General features: G+C 40.1%; 1 protein-coding gene across 1 annotated transcript; it reads left to right on the top strand.

Moving 5' to 3' along the window:
• The first annotated feature begins 1,562 nt into the window (after positions 1 to 1,562).
• DCT (dopachrome tautomerase) lies at positions 1,563 to 26,670 on the top strand. The gene is made up of 4 exons (XM_001083129.5): positions 1,563 to 2,057; positions 4,141 to 4,276; positions 20,930 to 21,131; positions 23,901 to 26,670. The coding sequence occupies exons 1-4, from the start codon at positions 1,948 to 1,950 to the stop codon at positions 24,077 to 24,079; spliced, it is 627 nt and encodes a 208-aa protein (XP_001083129.2). The 5' UTR covers positions 1,563 to 1,947; the 3' UTR covers positions 24,080 to 26,670.
• Positions 26,671 to 27,158: the final 488 nt, after the last annotated feature.

The raw sequence follows: 27,158 nt of genomic DNA, 5'->3' as shown, positions 1-27,158 counted from the left end.
CTTGAGCCACCGCGCCCGGCCAGGTTTAAAAGGTTTTTAAATTTTTAGAATGTCTTCAAGCCTTCCATAGATAAATGTGTTATGCTTTTTCAAGAGGAGCCTAACCTTCCCTGACCCTGGAGCTCTTACTTCACGGGGCATCCCATGGGAATCCACTTTGGGAACTGCTGCCTGGGAGCCCTTGGAGACCTTTCTTAGCTTAGGGTTTAGGTCCTGGCCTCTTTCATCCCTGTGGATGTGCTGATTCTGTTCTCACATACTCAGTCCTACCCCTAATCATGAAAACCCTCACAATAACATCTTTAAATTTTTATCTCTACCAGTGAAATAATGGTCTGCCCTTTGGGAGACCAAGGTGTGAGGATTGCTTGAGGCCAAGACTTCGAGACAAGCCTGGGCAATGTAGTGAAACCCTGTCTCTACAAAAAGTTTAAAAAGTTAGCCCAGCTAACTTTTGACTTATAGGCGCAGTGGCTCACGCCTATAATCTCAGCACTTTGGGAGGCCGAGGCGGGAGGATCATCTGAGGTCAGGAGTTTGAGACCAGCCTGACCAACATGGTGAAACCCTGTCTCTACTTAAAATACATAAATTAGCTGGGCATGGTGGTATGAGCCTGTAGTCCCAGCTACTCAGGAGGCTGAGGCAGGAGAATTGCTTGAACTCAGGAGGCGGAGGTTGCAGTGCGCCATTGCACTCCAGCCTGGGCTACAGAGTGAGACTCCGTCTCAAAAAAACAAAAATAAAACACAAAAATGGGCCAGTTGTGGTGATGTGCACCTGTAGTCCCAGCTACTAGGAAGGCTGAGGCGGGGGGATTGCTTGATCCCAGGAGTTCAAGGCTGCAGTCAGCTGTGATAGTGCCACTGCACTCTAGCCTGTACAACAGAGTGAGACCCTATCTCTAAATAAAAAAGAAAAAAATAAATAGAAAGAAAGAAACACTATTCTGATGGTGGAATCCAGGCCACAGCAGGCATGTAGGATATAATGTCTTATGGACATGGGACCTTCTCAGTCCGTGCTGAGCACATAACTATTGATACTCTACTACCTTGGAACATTTTCCAACGCAACGTTTCTTCTAGTATCTCCCCTTTGTGTACTTTCATCTGCTTTTACTCTGACCTCCCCTGTTTGCCTTCAATTTGCCTAAAATACTTTCGTAACTTTACATGTCACTTCTGCCAAAACTAGCTTAGCTCAACATAATATGAACCATCCTATTCTCCCTTCAGTTACTCAAATTTCAAATGCACACAATAGAAGTCATTTTGCCTTGTAAACCCTTCACTGTCTTTCCAACAGAATGGTAATGATTATTCATATTTATACCCATGTCCATATTTTGTGCATCTCCATTTTTGGAATTTCTCAACCCATAATGGCTTTCAGGTATAGTACTTTTTACCACATATTGTTAACTCTGGTAAAGTAATTGTAATAAAATTTTACCATGATTGTGCCGCTGATTGGTTTGCTTGGCACAAATTTATAATACCATCCACAAGTTAAGACATATTACTTTTTGTTTTTGTTTTTGTTTTGTTTTTCTTCTTCAGACAGGGTCTCACTCTGTCACCAAGGCTGGAGGGCAGTGACATGATCTCTGCTCACTGCAGCCTCCGTCTCCTGGGTTCAAGCGATTCTCCTGCCTCAGCCTCCTGAGTAGTTGGGGCAACAGGTTCATGCTACCACGCCCAGCTAATTTTTGTATTTTTAGTAGAGTCGAGGCTTTGCCATATTGGCCAAATTGGTCTCGAGCTCCTGGCCTCACGGGATCCACCTGCTTTAGCCTCCCAAAGAACTAGGATTACAGACGTGAGCCGTCGCACCCAGCCAAGACATATTATTTTAAATCTTATTACAAATCTTAGCTTGGATGACTACAACCACCGGGTCACCTTGTGCAATGGAACCTATGAAGGTTTGCTGAGAAGAAATCAAATGGGAAGAAATAGTGTGAAATTGCCAACCTTCAAAAACATACGAGATTGCCTGTCTCTCCGGAAGTTTGACAATCCTCCCTTCTTCCAGAACTCTACCTTCAGTTTCAGGTGGGTGCTCTGAGCGCGGCTGGACCTGCGTGTACAGTACAGGTTTTCATGCATCTGGTTGTGATGAACTGGAAGGAAACCCAGGTTTTGGGGGTTGACTACGAAGCTAAGTGATGGAGAGAGGCTTAGTAAGAGAAGTTAGCAAGAGATTGGTGTGAGGAAAGTCTTTACCCATCTACTATGACTAACAATGTGGTTTTAATGCTTTCTAACTTAGCTGTTGAAAACCATCTTTTGTATTTCTAATTGCTGTACATCAATAGGTCCAGTCTTCGGAATCAGGGTATTTCATTAAATATAGTGTTTTCTCAATGCCCATACTCTTTCTCTTTTCTTTCTTATTTTTTAAAATGTTGATATTAGAAATTTATCAGCCATACACCTTAATAGTGGGGTCTGAGATCTCAGAGGAGTATCGCAGACTAAATTCAACTCAAATCATAGCACAGCAATGACATTACAATACTTAACATTTAAAGACCACTATTAATCTTCCACTACACGTTGGGCATGGTGCTCATGCCTGTAATCCTACTGCTTTGAGAGACCAATGAGGGAGGACTGCTTGAGTCCAGGAGTTTGAGACCACCTGGGCAACACAGCAAGACCCTGTCTCTACAAAAAATTAAAAAGCAGCCAGGTGTGGTGGTATGTACCTGTAGAGGCGGGCCCAGAATTTAAGCACATCTCAAAATCACTAGAAAAACATATTTCATGCCCTGCTCCTAGAGTTTCTGATTCAGTAGGTGTAGGCTGTGTCTTAACAATTTGCATTTCTAAGCAAATCCCAAATGATGCTAGTTAAGGTGTTCTGAGCACTGCATTTTGAGAACAACTCCCCTAACTCAAACATATAGGAAATGCAATCTATTTTAATAGCACTTTTGTCACAATGAAAAATTAATTCATCCTCCTTTTCAAAACAGCCTTAAATGTTATCCTTCCCCCACCTTTGACATTACTCTGAAGGCTGTGTCCAACCCCAACAGACTCTGAGCCACGCTACACTTAGCAGAACCTCTACATGTGAGTTCAGCCTACCCTGCCCTGGTCCCATACAAGTTGTCTTCTTTAAACACAGTTAAGAGAGAGAGAGAGAATCCAGTTTTGCAGAAGATCTTTAATCTATCTACCACCCCCTTTTTGGACCCATCTTTGTTTAAAATCTTATTTATAAACGTATTTCTCATAATTCTTAAAGTCTTTTTATGGTGGTAGAATTTTTTTTTTCTTTTTTGTAGAGCCAGGGTCTTGCTGTGTCACCCAGGATAGAGTGCAGTGGCACAATCATGGCTAACTGTAACCTCAAACTCCTGGGCTCAAGTGATCCTCCTACCTCAGCCTACTGAGTAGCTGGACCTTCAGTCAAGCTGAAGGTCTATTTGGTTGAGAAATATAAATATCATATTAAATGTTAAAAAAATATTGATCGCGGCCGGGCGCGGTGGCTCAAGCCTGTAATCCCAGCACTTTGGGAGGCCGAGACGGGCGGATCACGAGGTCAGGAGATCGAGACCATCCTGGCTGACACGGTGAAACCCCGTCTCTACTAAAAAATACAAAAAAACTAGCCGGGCGAGGTGGCGGGCGCCTGTAGTCCCAGCTACTTGGGAGGCTGAGGCAGGAGAATGGCGTGAACCCGGGAGGCAGAGCTTGCAGTGAGCTGAGATCCGGCCACTGCACTCCAGCCTGGGTGGCAAAGCGAGACTCCGTCTCAAAAAAAAAAAAAAAAAAAAAAAAAATTGATCGCAATCATGTGCTGGGCATGGTACTGAACCCTGGCAATAAATATCTGAAGAAAACACAGAACCTGCTCTCCAAAGGTATGAGAGACAGGTATGAAGGTTGTCACACAGTACACAAAAGAGATATAATTCAGAAATAGCATTGATTAGGAGTTCTCTCCCCTTACAGAGGATTATCGTTAAAGTTTGGGGCTAATTCTTGGTGAATTTGTTATGACAGAGCTTCCCATATACCTACCCAATCTCAAATTAGAAAACTATCATCTAGGCTGAAAATGACAAAAAAGAGAACTTTATCAGTCTTTGTCTGTTGTCACTGATATACTTGTTTCTCCCAGGAATGCCTTGGAAGGGTTTGATAAAGCCGATGGGACTCTGGATTCTCAAGTGATGAGCCTTCATAATTTGGTTCATTCCTTCTTGAACGGGACAAACGCTTTGCCACATTCAGCTGCCAATGATCCCATTTTTGTGGTATGTCAAAGACTCAGAATGCATGAAAAGTTTCTAGATAATATGTCAGATTTACTTTTTTCCATACAATTAAGATTTGGCGGTGTTTTATTCTCTGTTGAACAACGTGATGTGTGCAAATGTAAATTAATTTCCATCTATACCATAGAGATGGTTAGGTGGCATTTGAAGGCCCTACTCAGAACCCATGCTTCAGGGATGGTTCACTTTTGGATGATCTTAGACAAGAGTTTATAATTCCACTGGTGAATTCGTAAGTTAGCATAATAATAAATGATTTTCATTGGCTAAATGAGTGTTGTTGAGGTCCATTAGTCCACACAAACCACCTTCAATGTGTTACCTGTAGGAAAGAGAGGTTCTGTTAGCCAGAAAAGGGGAGGAGAATGGAGAGGGCATGCTGGACATTTAAACCTCCTATGCCAACTTGAGTGAGCTTTACTTGAGAAAGAAGAAAAGCAGCCCCTGATATCCAAGAGCTGGCCTGGTGCTATCAACCAGGTGTTGATGTCCCCCATTGGACATAAACAATCTCGTAGAACATCGATGGCAGACAAGGCCACTCTGTGCCCATGATGGATCAGGACAAAAATAAGACAACTCCATAACCGTGTCTGAGCACAGACAAATTATGAACATTGTCCAAGTCACAAGATGCATGACATCCCCTTTCCTGGCTAATATAAGCAAAAAATAACAAATGCCTTCACCGACGGCATTAATACAAAAACTCACATTTGAGGCAATTTAATTTGTTAATCGATTCATACCTCTGACGTGTAATAATACAGACAGTAAACAGGATTGCTGTTGACTGTGCGGGAGCCTCACCGTTGTTTAAATTTCAGTGTGATGAACTCCTTTGGTATATCAGTTAATTTCTGTCTCACTTTAAAACAAAAGAAGAAAACTGCCGGGCATGGTGGTTCATGACTGTAATCTCAGTACCTTGGGAGGCTGAGGAGTTCGAGACCAGCCTGGGCAACATTGTGAGACCTTTTCTCTACCAAAAAACTTTATAAATTAGCTGGGCATGGTAGCATGCACCTGTGGACCCAGCTACTTGGGAGGCTGTGGTGGGAGGATCACTTGAGCCTGGGAGGTTGAGGCTGCAGTGAGTCATGATTGTGCCACTGCACCCCAGCCTGGGCAACAGGGTGAGACCCTGTTTGAAAAACAAAAACAAACTGAACAAAACTTGACAATAACATTGTAAATTTTACATTTCTGAACTTTTTTAGTGTTTTTGTTTGTTTTTTGAGATGGAATCTTGCTCCATTGCCCAGGCTGGAGTGCAGTGGCGCTATCTCAGCTCACTGCAACCTCTGCCTCCCGGGTTCAAGTGATTCTTCTGCCTCAGCCTCCCAAGTAGTTGGGACTACAGGTGCACGCTACCATGCCCGGTTAATTTTTGTATATTTACTGGAGACAAGGTTTCACCATATTGGCCAGGCTGGTCTCGAACTCCTGACCTCCTGATCTGCCTGCCTCAGCCTCCCAAAGTGCTGGGATTATAGGTATGAGCCACTGGGCCCAGCCTTTAGTTTTTAGAATATGTTCATCCCCTGGTGAACTTAGTTCTAAGACAAACAAAATGAGGAAGAATGAGTCAGGACCACACTGTTCAGCTGCCCTAGTCAATGCTCTCCAGTCTGTGACCTCTAGGAACACAGTGTAGTTGAATACATTGGTCTGTTACTCCTTGCAGGGAGAGAATGGAGGACTGTGGAGAGTCTCAGCTGGTGGGTGCTGGAAAAGACAGAAAGGATTTGGGCTTGTGCCAGGTGGTTTGGGGAGGACTTTTGGAAGCCTTGCTCTGAATCGGATGTTGTCAGGAAGCAGGGGTAAGCTTCCTGATTCGATGATTGGGTGTCTTGTTAGAGTAATTATATGTGTATATGGGGCAGACTAGACTGAGGTTAAAGCCATAGTTGGTAAAACAGCAGCAGATGCTCACATTAGCCGGGAAAGGGGATGTCATGCGTCTTGTGTCTTGGACAATGTTCATAATTTGTCTGTGCTCAGACATTATGGGGTTTTCTTGTTTTTGTCCTGATCCGTCATGGTTACTATGTGAGGACACAGCTAGAAGGCTCAGGAAGAGCGTCTTCACCAGGAACCAAATCAGCTGGCACCTTGGTCTCAGACGTCCTGGCCTCTACAACTGTGGCATATAAATTTTTGTTGCTTAAGCCATCTAATCTGTGGTCTTTCATTATGGCAGCTTGAGCAGACTAAGACACATTGCTAAGATTAACATTAAGGCAAGGAAAATTCTGGAAAAAAACCAGAGAGTCTTTGGATACCATACAGTCTGAATAACAATATAAACTCAAAATATAATATATTCAGAGTGGCCTTGTCTGCTGTCGATATTCTGTGAAATTGTTAATGTCTGATAGGAGGACATCAGGGCCTCGTGGATAGTGCCAGGCCAGCTCTTGAATGTCAGGGACTGCTTTTCTAAGTACAGGTCACTCAAGTTGTCGTAAGAGATTTAGACAACATAAACATTCTTGTTTCAGTAGCCAATCCCTAACAGTGCTTCTGCTTTACAGATACTAAACTCACCATCGTCTATTTTAACCCTGTCTGTGTGTCTTCTGAGTTGCATGTCTTGAATAGTTTTGGAGCAATTCCAAGAAGAAATTTCACCTCTTCTCCTTTCTTATTTTGCGAGTATTTTGAGTTTATATTGTTATTCTGTTAGATTGTATGGTATCCAGAGACTCTCTGTTTTTTTTTCCAGAATTTTCCTCGCCTTAATGTTAATCTTAGCAATGTGTCTTAGTCTGCTCAGGCTGCCATAACGAAAGACAACAGAGTGGATGAGTTAAGCAACAGAAATTTATATCCCACAGTTATAGAGGCCAGGAGGTCTGAGACCGACGTGCCAGCTGATTTGGCTCCTGGTGAAGACGCTCTTCCTGAGCCTTCTAGCTGCATCCTCACATAGTGGAGGGAGAGAGAGCATAAACTCTCTGATGCCTCTTTTTACGATAACACTAATCCAGGGCCCTACTGTTCTGACCTCATTAAACCTTAATGACCTCTTTCTAGGCTCTATCTCCAAATACAGTCACATTGTAGGTTAGGGCTTCAACATATGGATTTTGGGGGAACACAATTCAGTCTGTATATAGCATTTATAATGCATCGTCAAACCATCAGTTTATAGAAGTTTGTTTTTCTTTTCTTTTTTCTTTTTGAGATGGAGTCTCACTCTGTTGCCCAGGCTGGAATGCAGTGGTGCAATTTTGGCCCACCGCAACCTCCGCCTCCCGGGTTCAAGTGATTCTCCTACCTCAGCCTCCCGAGTAGCTGGCATTACAGGCACGTGCCACTGCACCTGGCTAATTTATGTATTTTGAGTAGAGACAAGGTTTCACCATGTTAGCCAGGCTGGTCTTGAACTCCTGACCTCAAGTGATCCTCTGGCCTCGGCCTCTCAAAGTGCTGAGATTATAGGCGTGAGCCACCGCGCCCAGCTGGAAGTTTGTTTTTCTAGACTTTTGGGAGGCTTCATGACTGATTACAAGTCAATCAGTTTTACTTGATACAGACCAGGGCAATCTTGGGAATGTATTTGAACCACATGGAGCTTCTGCTTCCCACTCTGCAACGTGTGGGTCTCGACCCGATCTGGCGGTGAAAATGTACTCAGTGAAGTGACTCTTAGTAGATTAGGACAACAGGAAACCGGTCTAGAGCCTGTCAAGTACAATACAAATGTTATCATAAAAATAATAACGTGCTTTATAATGGTCAGAATTAGAGAACCATATGTTAGGTTTAGATTTTCAAACCTTAATTAAGATTTCTTATCTTGTTCTCCAAAGCAGACAGTCATGCCCTAAGACGTTTTACTAATAAGCACAACGTCAGAAGTATTTCACAGGTGATTATTATTGTTACTCAACCCAGGTACAAAAAGAGGAGCTATGAAGAGGGAGAGTGAAGGTATAGCTTTCAGTGACTCTAAGCTTGCCTGATGGGTGTGAAGTAGCTTTCTGGGGCTCCTAGAGAGGTTAAAGCATAGTCAGGTGAGCTTCAAGAAATCTTGAGACGGAATTAGTTGGTAGAGTTGTTTTTTCCTTTGAAAAAATGTTTCTTTCCTCATATTTGCATAGTAGCAATAAATGAAAGGGTTGTCAGAAGTCTGAATTAATGGTCTAACAAGGTGGGGGCTTATTTAACAAGATGGGGGATTATCTGTAATGCCGCCACAGCGATCTTTGCTTTTCTCTAGAATGCCCGCCTTGTTCGATGATTCTAACTTGATGGTTCCGATCATTTTTTCTGGCTATCGTCTCAGCCATAGCTTATGCCAAGCATTTCTGGTGTCTGCTTTCTCAGCCATACATCTGTACATCTATTTATACTATACATCTCTAAGTATTTATTAAAGCATACATTGTCAACTGTACAATTTATACACACAATTCATATTCATAAGGAAAAATGTCACAGTACTCCTTATCCAGTACTCCAATATGTTATAAGTAGAACAGCAGAATCCTCTGATAAATTAAGGATTATACCCCAACTCTTTCTCTCCTATTAAAAGTGATGCTAGTAATTTGATTTTCTGCATCCCAAGTCTCCAGGATTGCTAAACCTTATCTCCTTCTTTTGAACAAGCCCACTAAGTGGATGGAAATTGGCAACATTTTTCTGTAAATAGCCAGGTAGCAAATATTTTGGGCTTTGGAGCCAGATGTTCTCTGTTGTAACTACTGAATTCTGCCCCTGTAGCATGAAATCAGCCATAGATCATGCATAAACAAATGAATGTGGTGTTGCAATGAAACTTTATTTACAAAAATAGGTTGTAGGCTCTGTTAGGCCTTCAGGCTTTAATTTATCAACCTGTGGTGTAAAGGATTCACTGCTCTTCTTTGTATTAGTTTGTAGTAAGGATAGTAGGAATCTCTCTCTCCCTCCCTCTCTCTCTCTCTCTCTTTTTAAGAGACAGTCTGTCTCTGTTGCCAGGCTGAAACGCAGTGGCGTGATCATAGCTCACTGGAGCCTCGAACTTCTGGGCTCAAGTGATCCTCCTGCCTCAGCCTCCCAAGAAGCTAGGACTATAGCCACGTACCACCATGCCCAGCTTTTTTTTTTTCTTTTTACTTTTTATTTTTGTAGAGATGAGGTCTTACTATGTTGCCTAGGCTGGCCTCAGAACTCCTAGCCTCAAGCAATCCTCCCACCTTGGCCTCCTAAAGCACTGGGTGAGCCACCATAGCTGGCCTGTAGTAGGGATATCCCTTTAGTCATATTTCTCCTTCTGCTTTAGGGTGGAAGCTCACATTGTAACTTAATGGATGAGAAATCCCGTGACTTAACATGGTTCAGAGATATAAGACATTTAATCATCTTTGTCTTTGTTGCTTTTAATGTACTTAATGTTAAAATTTTATTTTCTTTAGTAGTATGTGTAATATACAAATAAGTAAAAAGCCACAGCCTTTCGTTAAAGGCATAGAATGAATAATGTTTTGGCACTCGTTCCAGAACTCACAGTTACTTCAGGCCATTTTCAAAGAGTTTTATGCTGAAGCCAATTCAGCTTTAAATGATTTTTCACATATTGAGATCCATGTTAAAGCATTTCAGTTAACAGAGTTATAGCTTCTGGAATTTCAAATTCACGAGGCAATTCATGCAAATATATTGCACATGACATTTATTAAAATTATTTTTTGTGAAATCTCTTCAAGCAATAGAGCTACAAAATTGTATGTGATCACAATAATGAGAATAGAAGGCAGAACATTAAAGTGCAGGAAAAACTCCAAAGCAATCTCTAGTAATTCTTAAGGTAATTGAGGCAAATGCACACATTTATCATGGAAAATAAGATTAGGCCAGAGAAAAGCTAAGTGCTGTCTTCAATATTAAATTTAGATATAATCCAGAAAAGCAAAAAAAAAAAAAAAAAAAAAAAAAAAAGGAAACCAACAGACTTAAAGTTATTTAAATGCCAAGAAAGAAACTATGCTACGTAGTGGTAATTTCCTTCCAATTCCTAAAGATACTATTCTTAAGAGTATACTTGGATGTTATCCTTTTAAAAAGTATATTTGGTGAGTTCTAAGTTCCTTCAATTCCTCATTGACTGGGGGGGTCCATAGGTTCCATGATAAATACTAAACAGCTCATGCCTGTTTTCCACCTTGTACATTGACATTCTGAATGGAATACAACATACAATAGTCTTATTACTCATCAGTGTGTAAAATAGGTTCATTAATTTAGAAATATGCAGCAGGAGAAAATGAATTTCTAAACCACACATAGCTGATGGACTACCCTAAGTTAACCCTGTAAGAGCCTTTCTGAGTCTGCTGTTCTAGGCTACAACAAAGTTAGTGAAATCAAAAGCTCACAATTACAGGTATAAATAATTCTGTGTTAGAGTGAGTTTAGTTGAAATGTTAAAAAAGAAGGATAGGTGTATCAGTCTGTTTTCATGCTGCTGATAAAGACATACCTGAGGCAGAGTAATTTATAGAGAAAAAGAGGTTTAATGGGCTTACGGTTCCACGTGGCTGGGGAGGCCTCACGATCATGGTGGAAGGCGAAAGGCACATCTTACATGGTGGCAGACGAGGAAGAACTTGTGCAGGAAAACTCTGATTTGTAAAACCATCAGTTCTCATGAGACTCATTCACTATCATGAGAACAGCATGAGAAAGACCCACCCCCATGATTCAATTACATCCCAGTGGGTCCCTCCCACAATGTGTGGGAACTGTGGGAGCTACAATTCAAGATGAGATTTGGGTGGGGACACAGCCAAACCATATCAATAGGGCATTGCTTTTTTCTTCCCAAGAGTGAAGCATTTAAAGATATATCCATTTTGCTTTACTTTAAATAAGAAAAATCGTAATTAGACTAATATTTTAAAAAATTAAAATAACACTTTAATGTGAAATTTTTATTTTTAGTGGTTTTATGATTTTTATATTATTTATAATTACAGAAATGTTGGTGAAAAAAGTTTTTAAATGCCTGTAATTCCATCTCAATGTTTTGGCTTATTTCTTTTCATCTTCTCATATGTTTTATGCAGTTGCAATTATAATCATCCCTCAATATCTTGAGGGGATTAGTTCTAGAAACCCCCACCATGGGTACCAAAATCTGTGGCTACTGAAGTCCCTTATATAAAATGGCATAACATTTGCATATAAGGTACACACATCCTTCTGTATACTTTAAATCATGTCTGGATTACTTATACAGAGGACCATCTGTATAAGGCACCTATTATATATGATATCCCATTATCACTTAATTTATTTAGTTTTTAGGTCATTGCATGGTTTTCTAAATTTTTTCATCCTAAAATCTTAGTGCACATAGAAGTTTCAAAATATAAAATGTATAAAATGAAGTCCATATTATCACTACCACCTTCCTGCAAACAATACCATTTTTTTCTAATTTTCCAGATATATTTTATAAATACACAAATATGTTTATATATTTATCCACATGGTAGCATATTATAGACCCTTGTGTACCTTTGCCTTCCCCCCACTTTTTTTAAAAAAACTTATTCCAAATCATTTCAGTTCCAAAGGGCATTCTTATTCTTTTTTTGTATAGCTGTATAGTATTCTGTTACATGGATTTATCCTGAAATGTATTATTTTAATTTTAAATTTAAGATTTTAAACTATTTTCTGTGGATGGACATTTAGGTGATTTCTAATCTTTTACTTTACAATGCTACAACAAATGTCCTTGAACATGTAAGCTAAGTAAACAATAGAATCCCTGGCTTAAAGGGTAAAAAAATGCATTTGAAATTTGATAAATGTTACAGAATTGCCTCTAGAAGGTTGGACAATATTCCCTCCTAATACCTGTGTTTCACCTATGTGTCAGAGCCACAGTTCCCCCATCATTCCCTCTCATTATGCTCTTTGTCCCTGTGTCATCACGCTTTTTCATCTTTGTCAACCTGATAGGCAAAAGGGCATTTTAGCAAGTTTTAATTTGCATTTCTCTTCTTATAAGTGAAGGCCAGGCCAGGCCAGACGCAGCGGCTCACACCTGTAATCCCAGCACTTTGGGAGGCCGAGGCAGGTAGATAACCTCAGGTCAGGAGTTCAAGACCAGCCTGGCCAACATAGTGAAACCTTGTCTCCACTAAAAATACAAAAATTAGCCGGGTGTGGTGTTGGGCACCTGTAGTCCCAGCTACTTGGGAGGCAGAGGCAGGAGAATCGCTTGAACCCAGGAGGTGGAGGTTGCAGTGAGCCAAGATCGCGCCATTGCACTCCAGCCTGGGTGACAAGAGCAAAACTCTGTTTAAAAAAAAAAAAAAAAAAAAGTGAAGTCCAGCATCTTTTCAGACATTCAAAAAAAAAAAATCAATTTGCACCTCCTTTTCTGTGATCTATCTGTTCATAACTTTTGTTTGTGATCATGACTTCTGGAAAAAGAAAAAAATTACCCTAAAGATAAAAAAAAGTCAGAATTAGTGAAAGTAATTTGTTCTCTGTGTGAGTAACAAAATACAACATTCTCTTTTAATATTTTATTTTCCTGGAAAACCTAATATTCTGGTCATGTAAAGTTGTATTTTGTAGGTTTTATTAGTTTATGGAAAAAGAATGTGATCACTGAAAACATATTCAACCTCTAGAACAGTACCTGACACTTAGTTCTGTATATTTTTGTGAGGACAGTGTCTTATTATTGTAAATCTATTCTGTGACAGCTCCTATGTGAGATGTCATGCAAAGCCCACCTCCTAAATGAACAAATCCGTATATAGTAAACTACTCTTCTTGTTTTAAACACAGGGAAAATAAAGTTTAGAGAGGCTAAGAAATGTGTCAAGGTCACACCAACCAGTAAGTGGCTAAGCAGAGATTTATAAGAAAAGTTTCCTATTAAAAAATCTCCCCGTGTTCAATCTTTCAACTACCATTTTGCCTTTTGTCAGTTTAGACAATTCTTAACTCAATCTCTTCACAATTGCATTCATTATAGCTGAGGATATTAAGTCCCATTAGGTCATATTAATAGGAATTAACATGAATTGGTGAAGGGCAGATCTGAATAATTTTGCACAGCTTTTGAAATGATAGAGTCATTGCTTTTATTGTGAGCATGTATTTATGCTTTTTAAATGTCACATTTACTTATTTAATACTAGTTTTTAAATAGCAGGTACACAGTTACTACCTCCTAAGTAGCATAACATCTTGATGAGTTTTGTAAGAGCTGAGGTATCAGAGAGGGTGGCTGGACCCCTCTCTGGTTCCCCAGGGTGGCAGGATTTCTATGGGCTAGGCTGGGGGCTGGCTTGTTTTCTTTAATCTTACAGGTGGTAAATGTTACCTGAATGGGTTCCCTTCAACTCTAGACTTTATAAGGATAAATGCATACTCTATTGAGAAGAACTAAACCTATGAATTACATCCAATTCATTCTTGATAAAGTATGCATATAATGACAAACCACAACTTACATACAACTCTAATATGGTTCTAGCATTGAGTTGAGTTCCTCTCTCCTAGAGTTTTCATGATTAGGTAGCCAAGAATGGACTGAGAGGTAGCTTAGTCTCTATCTAGAATCTCTTCTAGCATCACCTTGGTTCTGTTTCTCCAACCTGTAATGTCAGCTTATATGCCTGTTGAGCTGGTCACTTCTTTTAAAGTTGAGCTAGCAGAATCTTCCTGTAGTCCTCTGCATCTGTTCCGAGTTCAATTCTTGAAGAACAAGCTTTTTTTCCTAAAGGGTTTAGAATTGGCATTTCTAATTCTCTTGACTTTTTTTTTGTATGCATGCTGTTAGAGCTTGTATACAATGTATATTGTGTACATTTTTACACACATATAGTATACAAGGCTATTATACAAGTCTATGTGGGAGGATGTGTTCCCGATACAACTCCTCCAAAATACCTGAGAAATACTTTCTGTTTTGCCTGCTCAGGGTGCTATAAAAGAATGGATAGGGAGATATAGGGAGAGAAAAGTTTAGCACCATCCTTGCTGCGCCCAGCCTGGAAGATGCTATTATTACTCCAATATCTTTTTTTTTCCTTCCATGATTGTGTCCATTCAGGCTGCCAAAACAAAAATTCCAGAGACTGAGTGGCCTAAACAACATTTATTTCTCACAGTTCTGGAGGCTGAGAAGTTGAAGATCAAGGCACTAGCAGATTCAGTGTGTGGTGAGGAACTTCTTCCTGGCTCATAACGGCCATTTTCTTGCTTGTCCTCAAATGGTTGAAAGGGAGAAGGAGCTCCCTGGGTCTCTTTGGTAAGGGCACTAATTCCATTCATGAGAACCCCATCCTCACGGCTTAATTATTTCCCAAAGGCCCCATTTCCTATTACCATCACCCTGGGGGTTAGGATTTCCAAATATGAATTTGTTGGGAGGAGGGGAACACAGTGAAGTCCATAGGAGATTGTTTCTCGTCTGTCACTGAAATATTCTCTCTGTGTAGTACCCTCCTCCTTGTGGCAGAGCTTAGTTAATTAAATAGAGGCTTGGTGTTGTTTAACTATTTCATGCCTATTACATATGGCCTAGTTAGGGCAATGTGAAACCAACATCCCAATTATATTTGTTTTCAAATTTTTGGTAGAACAAGACAAGAATAGATATTTCCCTAAAATAACAAGCATGATGAAATATGTTTTTTAGGAGCTGCCATTAGAAATTCTCTCATTTAAAAATTCCAAACCAACTTTTTAATGTATGCCTTCTACTTTAAGTTTTAATTAGAGTTCCCATATGGACCTATGTGTGCTTATATCTGTCATGTGGCTTTTAAGTGATCACATTTGAATTGTCACTTAGTTCTGACTCTCAGAGGACCAGAGCAATAGCATGTCACCACAGTAGGATCCAGTCTGATGACAAAGGATGCCTTCTGGGCAGTAACACATGAACTCAAGTGGTGAAAACTACAGTGTGCTGGTCTTTAATGATGTACACACATCTTTCCCCCAGCCGGCCTCATATTTCCATGGTTCCTTTCTCCAGATGCAGACACTTTTCTTATTTCATCTATGTGGTGGGAATCCGAATTTATAGTCATTTAAGCTAAGGCCCTGTGATAGTAACTTTATCCTCCAATGGTCTTGAAAAAAGAATGCACACTTTCTTGTATTTTATTTTCTATATCCTGCAGGTACAATATTTTTTGGTTGATTACTTTCTTCTGCATGGGTTACTTTAAAAATCTTTACCTTGAAAGCCCATGTAATCACAATTTTTTTTCAATATGGCCTCTACTTTGAAATTTACTTTTTTTTTTTTTTTTTTCATTTTCTGTACCTATCCTCATTTTGTTGGAGCAAGATAGGATAGGTTTATATGCCAAAATTTGGAACCTCATTTCTGAAGTACTCAATTTCTAATACCAAAACATAGCCATGTAGCCCTCGAGCAGATGAAAGGCACCAATGATACAAATTTATTTATTGTTTATTTATTTTTTGAGATGGCGTCTCGCTCTGTCATCCAGGCTGGAGTGCAGAGGCGCCATCTTGGCTCATTGCAGCCTCCGCCTCCTGAGTTCAAGTGATTCTCCTGCCTCAGCCTCCCGAATAGCTGGGATCACACGTGCACACCACCACGCCCATCTAATGTTTTGTAATTTTAGTAGAAATGGGATTTCACCATATTGGCTAGGCTGGTCTCGAACTCCTGACCTCAGGTGATCCTCCCACCTTGGTCTCACAAAGTGCTGGGATTACAGGCATAGACCACCATGCCCGGCCCAATGATACACTTTACTTAACTTCTGCTTCTGCTTCCTACCCGCAAATGACATTTGACCTTTTACAGAAATATAAACTGAGCTCATTTTTAACTTGTATTTAACAAAGATACAATTAGTTTGTCAAGAGCAATTCAGTGTATCTTATTGAGGAATAATGCCCACAATTTTAACACAACTACTTATTCCGTAGATTGTACTATTTCTCTTTTTAGGTTGCAGATATGTTATTGCTTGCAGCATTTTGTTCATTGGATTCTTTGCGTTTTCTCAGTGCATACCAGTCTTTTCAAAAAAAATTACATTCTATAATTTGGGTGCTCTGTATATTGTTCTTACTAGATCTTTGTTTTGTTGTTGTTATTGTTGTTGTTGAGACAGTATCTTGCTCTATCACTCAGGCTGGAGTGCGGTGGTACAATCACAGCTCACTGCAGCCTTGACTTCCAGGGCTCAAGTGATCCTCCCATGTCAGCCTCAAGTAGCCGGGACCACAGGCACACACTACCATGCCTAGCTAATTTTTAAATTTTTGTAGAAATGGGGTCTCACTCTGTTGCCGGGGCTGGTCTCAAACTCCTGGCCTCTCACATGATCCTCTTGCCTCAGCTTCCCAAAGTGCTGAGATTACAAGCATGAGCCACTGTGTGCAGCCTTACTAGAACATTTATTGTACGTTTTATAGCCCTCCTGAGAGCTACAATTTCAATTACTCCTTATTATTACTCCCCCCCTTTTTTTTTTATCTCACCAGATTATTAATTGCCTTAGAATCTTGTCTTCTCCTTTATTATTTACATTTTCCCTTGGTGAATTCTGATGCTTTCTATAAGTTATTTGCCTCTTACAGCACTGAATCTGCATCATCTGCATCTTCCTTATGTCCTGATAGTCTCTTGTCTCTTTCGATCATCACAATTTGATCCCTGACTGGAACTCAGGCGCTATCTAAAAGTTCATGATTGGTTTAGGACTCATAGGTCAAACTATACTCTTTCTGCATTGTTAAGATTTGAGAATACACCTTCAAAATCAATTTTTCTTATTCTAGGTGGTCCTGAAGGTTGTACTACAGTGTGGTGGTGTCAAGCAGGCCACGGGCCCATACTGGTCTGTGGCCTCTTAGGACCTGGGCTGCACAGCAGGTGAATGGTAGGCAATCGAGCATTATCGCTTGAGCTCCGCCTCCTGTCAGATCAGCAGCAGTCGATTCTCATGAGTGCAAACCCTATCATGAACTGCACCTGAGAGGGCTCTAGGTTGCACACTCCTAATGAGAATCTAACTAATGCCTGATGATCCAAGGTGGAACAGTTTCATCCTAAAACCATCTCCCTTCCCATCCACCGCCCCCTGGTCCACAAAAATTGTCTTCCTGAAAACCAGTCCCTAGTGCCAAAAAGGTTGGGGAGTGCTGGTGTAGAGGAAGCAGAGTACGTGGATTAAGAACTCTCACTTTAGAACCAGACTTCCTGGGTTCAAATTCTTACTCTACCATATATTAGCTGTGTGCCCTTAGGCAAGTCACTTAACACTTTTGTGCCTTTTATTCCCCATCTATAAAACAGGATAATACTGTTAGGGGTTGAATTGTCACCTGCAAAATTCATATGTCAAAGTCCTAATAGCTAATAACTCAGAATGTCACCTTGTTTGGAAATAGGATAGTTGCAGATATAGTTTATTAACATAAAATGTCACACTGGAGTAGGGTAGGTCCCTAGTCTAGAGTGAGTGGTGTCCCTATAAAAAGGGAAAATTTGGACATAGGCACCTGCACCCAGGGAGAACACTACATGAGGATGAAGATGGAGATCTACAAGGCAAGGAATGCCAAAGATTGTCAGCAAGGCCCGAGAAGGTAGGAGTGAGATCTGGAACAGATGTTCCCTCACAGTGCTTAGAAGGAACCAGCCCCACTGACATCTTGGTGTTGGACTTCCAGCTGCCTAGAAGTGAGACACTGTCTCCAACTGTAAGACAAATGCCTGGTGTCTAAGCCACCCAGTCTGTAGTACTTTGTTACAGCAGCCTGAGCAAACAAATAATATTCACCAAATCAGGCTGTTTTGAGGTTTCAATATGTCATTATGGGTAATTGAGAAAACACTAATAAATATTCACTAATTTACTTATCAAAAAGCACTAGGCATGTGTCACATGCATTCCTAAATGCCCAGTTCCTCACTGGCTATATGTACATAGTGTGTGTGATTTCAGAGGTGCTTGCAGGCCCCACCCACCTGCAAAATGCAAATTCCTTCGTTCTTCTTCCATAAGTCCTTGTTCCAAGTTAAAATAATAATAGTACTGATGGTATACTCATAGTGATAACAACCATTGAATAACAGTTTCCTACAAGAAAGGTGCTGTGTGCTAGGTGCCTAATAATATAAGATAATACCTCCCTACCTTCCCAATGCCATGTTATTGGTGTCCACTGTTGAGGTTTACAGACCTCTGTGATCCTGGATCATCAGCTCCACAGGCTGTGTTTTATTCATCTCAAGCCGCATCACTACACCCGTTTCACCACCTCTGCCTTCTCATTCTCTGTCTGGATCTCTTAGCTCCCCTCCTACCCAGGAGGCAGCAGTGTGGAGGAGAAGTCTCAGACCTCACATTCCATCTGTTCTCCTTCGTGGAACCCAGGAGAATGGGGCGGCATCTCTAGCCTCCCAATGCTGAGGAAGAATGGGGCTCTTCCCATTTCACCCCTCTCTTTCTCCCCTGCCTCCAGGAATGGGCCACCTCTGCATGGGGCAGCAGGTCCCAATTCAGCTCACACTGAGAATGTAAGAACTACAAACAAAATTTCTATTGAATTTTGTGTCTTAAAAAAGAGAGAGAGAGAGAGAGAGAGAGAGAAGGGGACCAAGGAACTCCCTTCCCTACACATGCTGGTAACCATGGGCCTGTGAGGCTCTGCTCAGGCTTTTTTCCTTTGTTGTGCTTATCCATTTCTGCGTAATAGATTACCCAAATACTCAATGGCTTGAAGGTGACCATTCCGTTTCTTACCATTCCTGTGAGTCAGGAATTTTGGAAGGGCTTGACTAGGCAGTTCTAGCTTAGCATCTTTCAGTGCAGTTGCAGTCAGATGGTGATAGGTGTTGGAGCAGCTGTGGACGGGCCCACCATCTGTTTTTCTTCCTGAAATCTTGAGCCTCCCCATCATGGTCACTCAATGTGAGTTGGTTTGGGCTTCCTTACGGCATGGCTGCCTCAGGACAGCTGGACTGCTTATTTGATGGTTCAGGGCTCAGGCACAAGATAGGACCTGCAATACACTTTATGATTTAACCTTGAAAGTCACAAAATGTCACTTCTGCTGCATTTTATTGGTTATAAAAGAGTCAGAAACTCATCAAGTTTCAAGGGAAGGCCAGTTGAAGCCAACCTTCAATGAAGGAGTGGCAAGATTCTAGAAAAGCATTTAGTCAAGAAACATTGGCCTTCTTTGGAAAATATATTTTTGTACATCCCTAGACACTCTGGTTATTTGCACAAGCTGTTTATGTAAATAAAGCTGCATGACACTGTCATCAGCCAACACATACTTAGTAAACATTGACTCCGTCCAGGTTGTATGCTAAGCCTGAGACTTCAAAGGTGAAAAGTCCTTATCTTAGAGCTTAAGGAGTTAGGATCCTGTTAGTGGACATAGATACATAAATAACAAGTTATAGTATCATTTGATCAGTGCTATAAATGAGGTACAGGGTACAGTGGTGCATGGAAGAATGAATACATTGAATAAGTATTTCCTGAAATAAGTACCTCCCTTTCTCCATGTGAGATACCCTGGGGTGACAAGCTCTGGGGATCCAGGCGGGGTGGGGGGATGAGAAAAAGACACTGCCCCTGAGCTCCTTGAACTTACCGTCCAGGAAGGAGTGAGGAACTCTAACCACCACCGTCGAGATGGGACCGAACTCTCAAGTTTGTATCATGTTACAAAATCAGGGCTATCAATGTGGAAATTTTGCTCTTAATATTTCAAAACATATAGTAATTGCTATATTTTAAAAGGACTTTAATGGCTTCCTTGAGAAAATGTAAATGAGCACTTTGTACATTACATTTCTAGACTTTCTTTTGCTGGCATAACAGCAAGAATTCAAGTGAGAGGTTATGAAATGAGTAGACAGAAGAGTATTCCTGGTGAGAAAAATTTACTGTTCCTTTATATTATAATATTGATACAGATTGAGTATCACTTTTCTGAAATGTTTGGGACCAAAAGTGTTTGGGATTTTGAATTTTTTCAGAGTTTGGAATACTTGCATTATACCAGTTGAGCATCCCAAATCCAAAAAATCCAAAAATGCTCCAATGAGCATTTCCTTCGAGTGTAATGTTGGCACTCAAAAAGTTTCAGGTTTGGGGGATTTTAGATTTTAAATGTTCAGATTTCAGACACTCAACCTGTAAACGCAACTTTTTCTTTCTCTCCTGTTAAACCAAATCATCTCAATACTAGAACATGTATCTTATCATACTTGCCTTTTTCTAAATTTCACAGTTAACACATATATGTTGAAGGCCTCAAACGTTCAATCTGCAACCAATGTTAAATCCAACATGAACTTTCATTTTCACCCTTGACAAAGCGGTTTATCATCCTGCTTGGAGAGAGAGGTTCATACATCATTGAAAACTTCACTGTTTTTCTTTCTGAAATCTTGAGCCTCACCATCATGGTCACTCTGTATGAGTTGATTTGGGCTTCCTCACGGTGCTATACAGAAGGCGATATTCCACACACGGGTATACAGAAGATCCCATGTCAAGAAGAAGTTATTCCACTTTAGAGAAAGCTCCAGTCAGGTTGGTGTGATCGAAACAGACTGATTCATGTTAAACGCTGTGTTCAACTGTCTTGCAGGTTCTTCATTCCTTTACTGACGCCATCTTTGATGAGTGGATGAAAAGATTTAATCCTCCTGCAGATGCCTGGCCTCAGGAGCTGGCCCCTATTGGTCACAATCGGATGTACAACATGGTTCCTTTCTTCCCTCCAGTGACGAATGAAGAACTCTTTTTAACCGCAGACCAACTTGGCTACAGCTATGCCATTGATCTGCCAGGTAACTAACACAACTTCTAAATGGGTGATTCATTCATCTTCTAAAGGAGCTAGCTTGCTTGCTTTCTTTTTAATGTAAACCAAGACCTTTCACTGAAGCTTTCAGGTCTAGTTAGGTTTATTGACCATTTTTCTAGCATATGCATATTTAGCAAAACGAGCCTTTAAACTACCAATTAAACATCAGAAAAGGACTAATGAGCTGACTCTTGTTTTAGAAAACTGAAAGTTTTTAATAGATCTTATTAAAGGAACTATCTACTTCTACACCTGACTTGACAATTCTCTCTGAATTAGTTGGATTAATAAAAAGCCTCTCTATGGTTGTTTCAAATTTCTAACCAATGAAGTAAACAGGCCTGCCTCAAGGAATAATCTCTAAATCCAGCTAGTCCCTGTACAGTGTATCTGCCCAAAGTCTCAGCCTAGAAAGCAATCAAGATGATTTCAGAGCTCAATCTCTCCCTCTGTGACCTGAGTCTTTCAAGCCTGGTTGTAGTGGGATGCTTGGGCAGAGGATTACGTCAGATCAAGTTCAAATTTATGAAAGAGCCTAGGTATAGAGGGCCTTAGATGCCAGGCAGAAACTCCAATAAGATACCACCTCATACCCATTGGGATGACTGCTATCAAAAAATAGAAAATAGTAAGTGTTGCCGAGGCTGTAGAGAAATTGGAATCCTTGTGCATTGCTGATGGGAATGTGAAATGGTGCAGCCACTGTGGAAAACAGTATGGGGATTGCTCAAAAAAATGGAACAAAGAATTACCCTATGACCCAGCAATTACACTTCCGGGTATACCTAAAAGAACTGAAAGCAAGGTCTAGCAGAGATATTTGCACACCCATGTTCATAGCAGCATCATTTACAATAGCCAAAAAATAGAAGCAGCCCAAGTGTCCATCGTGGATGAATGAATAGACAAAAGGTGGCGTATACATACAATGGAATATTATTCAGCCTCAAAAAGGAAGGAGATTCTGATACATGCCACAACATGGATGAACCTTGAGGGCATTAAGCTAAGTTTAGTAAGCCAGACATAAAAACAAATACTGCATGACTCCACTTAAATGAGACTATGAGATAGTCAAATTCACAGAGGTTACCAGGGGTTGGGAGGGGAGAATAGGGAGTTACTGTTTGCTGGGCATAATGTATCAGTTTTACAAGATGAAAAGGTTCTGAGAATGGATGGTGCTAATGGTCGCACAACAATGTGAATGTACGTAATGCCACTGCACTGCATATCTCCGCTAGACCTTGCTTTCAGTTCTTTTAGGTATACCCGGAAGTGTAATTGCTGGGTCATAGGGTGATTCTTTGTTCCATTTTTTTTTGAGGAATCCCCATACTGTTTTCCATAGTGGCTGCACCGTTTTACATTCCCACCAGCAATGCACAAGGATTCCAATTTCTCTACAGCCTCAGCAACACTTACTATTTTGAAGGTGGTCAAATTTATGTTACGTGTATGTTGCCACAATTTCTAAAACATAATTTTTTAAAAAACTAGCCAGATGATTTGGACAAAAGCAAAAGGCAACCATTTTTGGGTCTTGAACAAAGAAATGGCAGAATCAAAATATCTGTGTTTTAAGAAGATGAAGTTGGCAATAGGTGCTGCTGGATTGAAGCGGGAGGAGACACATCAAAACCCTCTTGGAGGAATCCCATCAGGACAGGTCAGGACCTCCCGGGGGATTGCAGAAAAAGGACTAGAAAGAGAATCTTATATTTAGGTGAGTGTAAGCTATAGAAAAATTCAGAAGAGCTGAAATTAAGAACAGTTGGCCAAAGAGAATATAATTTTTAAAATAAATGACAAATAGGCATACGTATATTAAAAATGAAATTTGGCCAGGCGCAGTGGCTCACACCTGTAATCTCAGCACTTTGGGAGGCCGAGGCAGGTGGATCACCTGCAGTCAGGAGTTTGAGGCCAGCCTGGCCAGTGTGGCGAATCCCCGTCTCTACTAAAAATACAAAAATTAGCTGAGCATGGTGGCGGATGCCTGTAATCCCAGTGACTCGGGAGGCTGAGGCAGGAGAATCGCTTGAACCCGGGAGGCAGAGGTTGCAGTGAGCCGAGATCACGCCACTGTACTCCAGCCTGAGTGACAGAGCGAGACTCCGTCTTAAAACAAAACAAAACAAACAAACAAAAAACCCCAAAAATGAAATCCACCAATTTTGTGGAAGAGTGCTTATAAAATATGTTTGAATAGAGGACTGGATTTATCATGTGGGAGATTGACATTTTATTCACAACTATTCAAATGGGTATAAATATCTGCTTGTTTATTGAATGTCTCCTAGTGTAACAGCCAGTGTGATCCCTCTCACAGGCTTATCATTCTATAAAAAAAGTGGAGACAGTAGCAGAATTTCTCTACTCGAGGGTTGTATATTTTGCAGCTCCCCAGATGCCATTTTAGCATGCACTTTTACAAATGAGTTTCTAACTCACAAAAGTAGTTACATTCCTCCTTAGAGGGTTTCTTTCACATAAGCATTTATTGTAACAAATTTTTAAAATGCAATAAGCTGTATTTAAGTAATGGGATGCCATTTCCAACTTCCCCAAGAAAAACAATTGTGGATATGATAAAGGGTGAGAAAGGAGAAGATAAATTTTAGTCTAGCAAGAGTAGTTTTGCTTTATCAACAAAAAAGCATGTGAAAGCCAAGTGCGCTTGCTCTTCTTCTCTTCTGAAAGTATTCAGCTGATGAAAATGCTGATGGTAGACCCTTCTCTTCTGCTTTAGTTTCAGTTGAAGAAACTCCAGGTTGGCCCACAACCCTCTCAGTGGTCATGGGAACGCTGGTGGCTTTGGTTGGTCTTTTTGTGCTGCTGGCCTTTCTTCAATATAGAAGACTTCGAAAAGGATATACACCCCTAATGGAGACACATTTAAGCAGCAAGAGATACACAGAAGAAGCCTAGGTTGCTCATGACTTACCTAAGAGAAGAGGCTGGCCAACCCATAGTTCTGACCCTGACAGTAAAGGAACTAATCCTCACTGTTCCTTCTCAAGTTGAAGATCTTTGCCATAGGTTCTTCTATAGTGATGATGATCTCATTCAGAAGATGCTTAGCTGTAGTTTCCACTTTGCTTGCTTGTTTAACAAACCCAAACTAACGTGCTTGAGGCTACCTCTATCTTCAAATAAAGGTAGACCTGACAGTTTGTGATATCTGATAATAATCCCCCATATTGATTAAGCCTCCTCCTTTTCTGAAAGCATTTAAAAAAACAAAAAAATCCCAAAACATTGATCCGGGGGAGTCATTTAAATTTGCAGGTCAGTGCAATTTGAGACCTGACCCAGACCATGCATCAATTTTTCTTAGCCCCAGTGTCTTTATTGGTAATGGCATGGAGGTGGGAGGTGGTAGGTGCTAGATGAATCTCCAAGATCCCTTTAAGCTATAAACATCTCTGCTTCTAGGTACCCTCCTGATTATCTTCCTTGGGCTTATTTTTCTTCTGTCCTCTATCTTTTCCCTCTCCAGCTTAGAAGATGAGAATAAGCCTTGTTTTCTTTACAGGACAGAAAATGACTAAATGAAGGATCAATTCCGCTCTATTGTGTAAATTAGATTTTACAGATTTTACTTAAAATCTGCAGTTTTAAACAGTAGACCTATATTACAGGATTCAATAGCTAGATACACATTGATTCTATAGTGATAAATAGAGAAGATAATAAAATCATAGAGCTTCCTGGTTTGTTGATACACTACTGTAAACCTATAACAAATACAGAATTCCTCTTTCCAAGAAAGGCTGACTGAAGGCTGGTGAGGCTATAAACCTGAACATGAGACAATTTGACCTGAATCCTATTAGTCTGAGGTCTCTTTGGCTGATCCTGAACCAATTTCTTTACTAGGTAACCTCAGATGAAAAATTATTCCCACATAATGCACTTGGCTTATTTTTAAGCATTGATGTTAGATTCATTAATGTTGCAGTATACTCACAGTTACTTACGAATGCTGACCAATTCAGCCTTATTTGAAAGCAAACCATCTGTACAAAACATGGCAATTCAGAATTAAGTGGTTATATTCTGCTATGCAATCATCAGATCATGAGAAATAAGAATGAGGCAATCTTTACTACGATGTTCAGACTTATCATGATGGACCCCACTTCAGAGAAGTTAATGGCTCTTGAGATTTCCATGCAAATTTCATCTGCTCATATCTGGTTTCTGTGCATCAGGAGTGAGACTGAAGTTCTAGGGCGTGGTTTGTCTGTCGGGGTCCCTCTCTACTGGAATGAATGAATGTAAAGAATGGGTGTTAAGAGGTCCCTGGAGCTGCCTTCTACATAAAGGGGGCCTAGAGAGTGCAAGACTCACCAAGAACCAGTTTTCCCCCTGCAATAGGACTGCTAAAGCCAGAGAAGTGGACAAAGCCCAGTTGGAACTGAATTTGAGTTTGAATCTCATAAAGTTACAGGTGCATCTGAGAGCAGGCTCAGTGGTGAAGATCAAGATAGCCCAGAGTCCTTCATGGGGGTAAAGCCCTGCTTGGGCTTTTTAGCTTCAACCACATGCATACCTTTCAAATCCTGCCATTAACAATATTCATGGATAATACAGCACTGTATCTTTCACAAGCTTCACTCTGGAATGTTTATGCTCTGAGCTCAGGATAGTTGGGGAACACATTTTTAAATCTTGGTTTTAAACAAAAAGAGAAATTTGTTAAAATGAAGATATAATTGCGCATGGTATATATATTTCTGAAAAGTTATGTATTAATCAATTATATATTAAAAGCACCAGGAAAAACTGCTTTTTATAGGTGAACTATTATGAATAATTTCATAAAGCAAATAACCACCTCTAGCTTATCTGTCAGGTATATCAGAATTCTCATATATCATATTCTCATAAGATTTGGTTAAAGCAAGATTTATCTTAGGTAGAAAAAAATAGTAATCAGTTATACTTAGCTACTTTTATCTATAGTGTGGGCAACTTTTTATAACTATTATGTTTTATAATGTCTTCCTGGGAGAATTCCCTGATTTTGTAGTTCATATAAGAGAAATACAATTTTCTAGCATTTTCTGACCTTATAATAAATCAATTATGAGCACGTTTTAACAAATATTAAGGTAGCATAAACCAACAGAATAAAATGTTGGTATTTACTTACATTGAATATCATGCAAATAAACTCACAAAATGTCACCAAATACTGTGGGCTATATTTCTCAATGATGGGGGAAAGAATTCAACCTTGAAGAAAATGACCAGATCACTTTATGCTTATATCTTCAGTATTAGAAAAACTGCATATATGATTTTAATAGAAATGCTTTTTATAAAGCTAACATTCAGAAATGGGGTAAAATGCAATAACATGTTTCCTTTGTGCATTAAATTCCTAATTCTAAAATTGACATTTGTATCTTGCTTATGATTTAACATTGTTAATTATAATACTTTTAGTGACTAGTTTTAATCTTACATTATTAAGAAGTAGAAAGCTTACTAAAAAGGAAACGAAAAATAAATGTTGTTTTACAGATTATTGTTTATCTTTTGAGGATTATTGTTTTTTAATTTGTGTGCATCAATTCCCATCTTTTGGGCACTCAACATGTATATTGAAGTATATATACATGTAAAATACATAATAACCTCAGTCTGAAAAGTAATCTCTTAAACCGATATGCTATTTTCTTGGTGAGTTTCCAAACAATTGCTATTTTCTGAATCTGTATTGAACAGGTAGGAAAAGGAGAGCCAGCCTTTCCCCAGGTGAAGTTACTTTTGATATCCCCACAGTCCAGTGACTCATCCTGGGGTGGAAGCAGGCGGCTACTTCAAGTGACCGACCAGGGAAGAGAGGTCCTGCAGCAGCTAACTTGGTGATCCCCCAGGTAAGCCTTCCAGATGGGTCAGTTTGTTGGAGACCCCCAGAAGAAGAAAGTTAGAACCAATGTGGCAATGGTTATGTGAGGTTTGCTTCCACATCTAGACCTGAAGTTAAAGGTCAGGT

Source organism: Macaca mulatta, chromosome 17 (genome assembly GCF_049350105.2).
Source record: "Macaca mulatta isolate MMU2019108-1 chromosome 17, T2T-MMU8v2.0, whole genome shotgun sequence".
NCBI classification, from domain to species: Eukaryota; Metazoa; Chordata; class Mammalia; order Primates; family Cercopithecidae; genus Macaca; species Macaca mulatta.
This window is presented reverse-complemented; position numbering and strand designations above follow the sequence as displayed.

What these genes read in the sequence shown, in the direction of transcription:
- DCT (XM_001083129.5), top strand. Translation starts at nt 1,948, where the DNA reads ATGGGAAGAAATAGTGTGAAATTGCCAACCTTCAAAAACATACGAGAT. An exon ending in CCAATGATCCCATTTTTGTG is followed by an intron (nt 4,277 to 20,929) that starts GTATGTCAAAGA and finishes ACTGTCTTGCAG; the next exon opens with GTTCTTCATTCCTTTACTGA. An exon ending in CTATGCCATTGATCTGCCAG is followed by an intron (nt 21,132 to 23,900) that starts GTAACTAACACA and finishes CTTCTGCTTTAG; the next exon opens with TTTCAGTTGAAGAAACTCCA.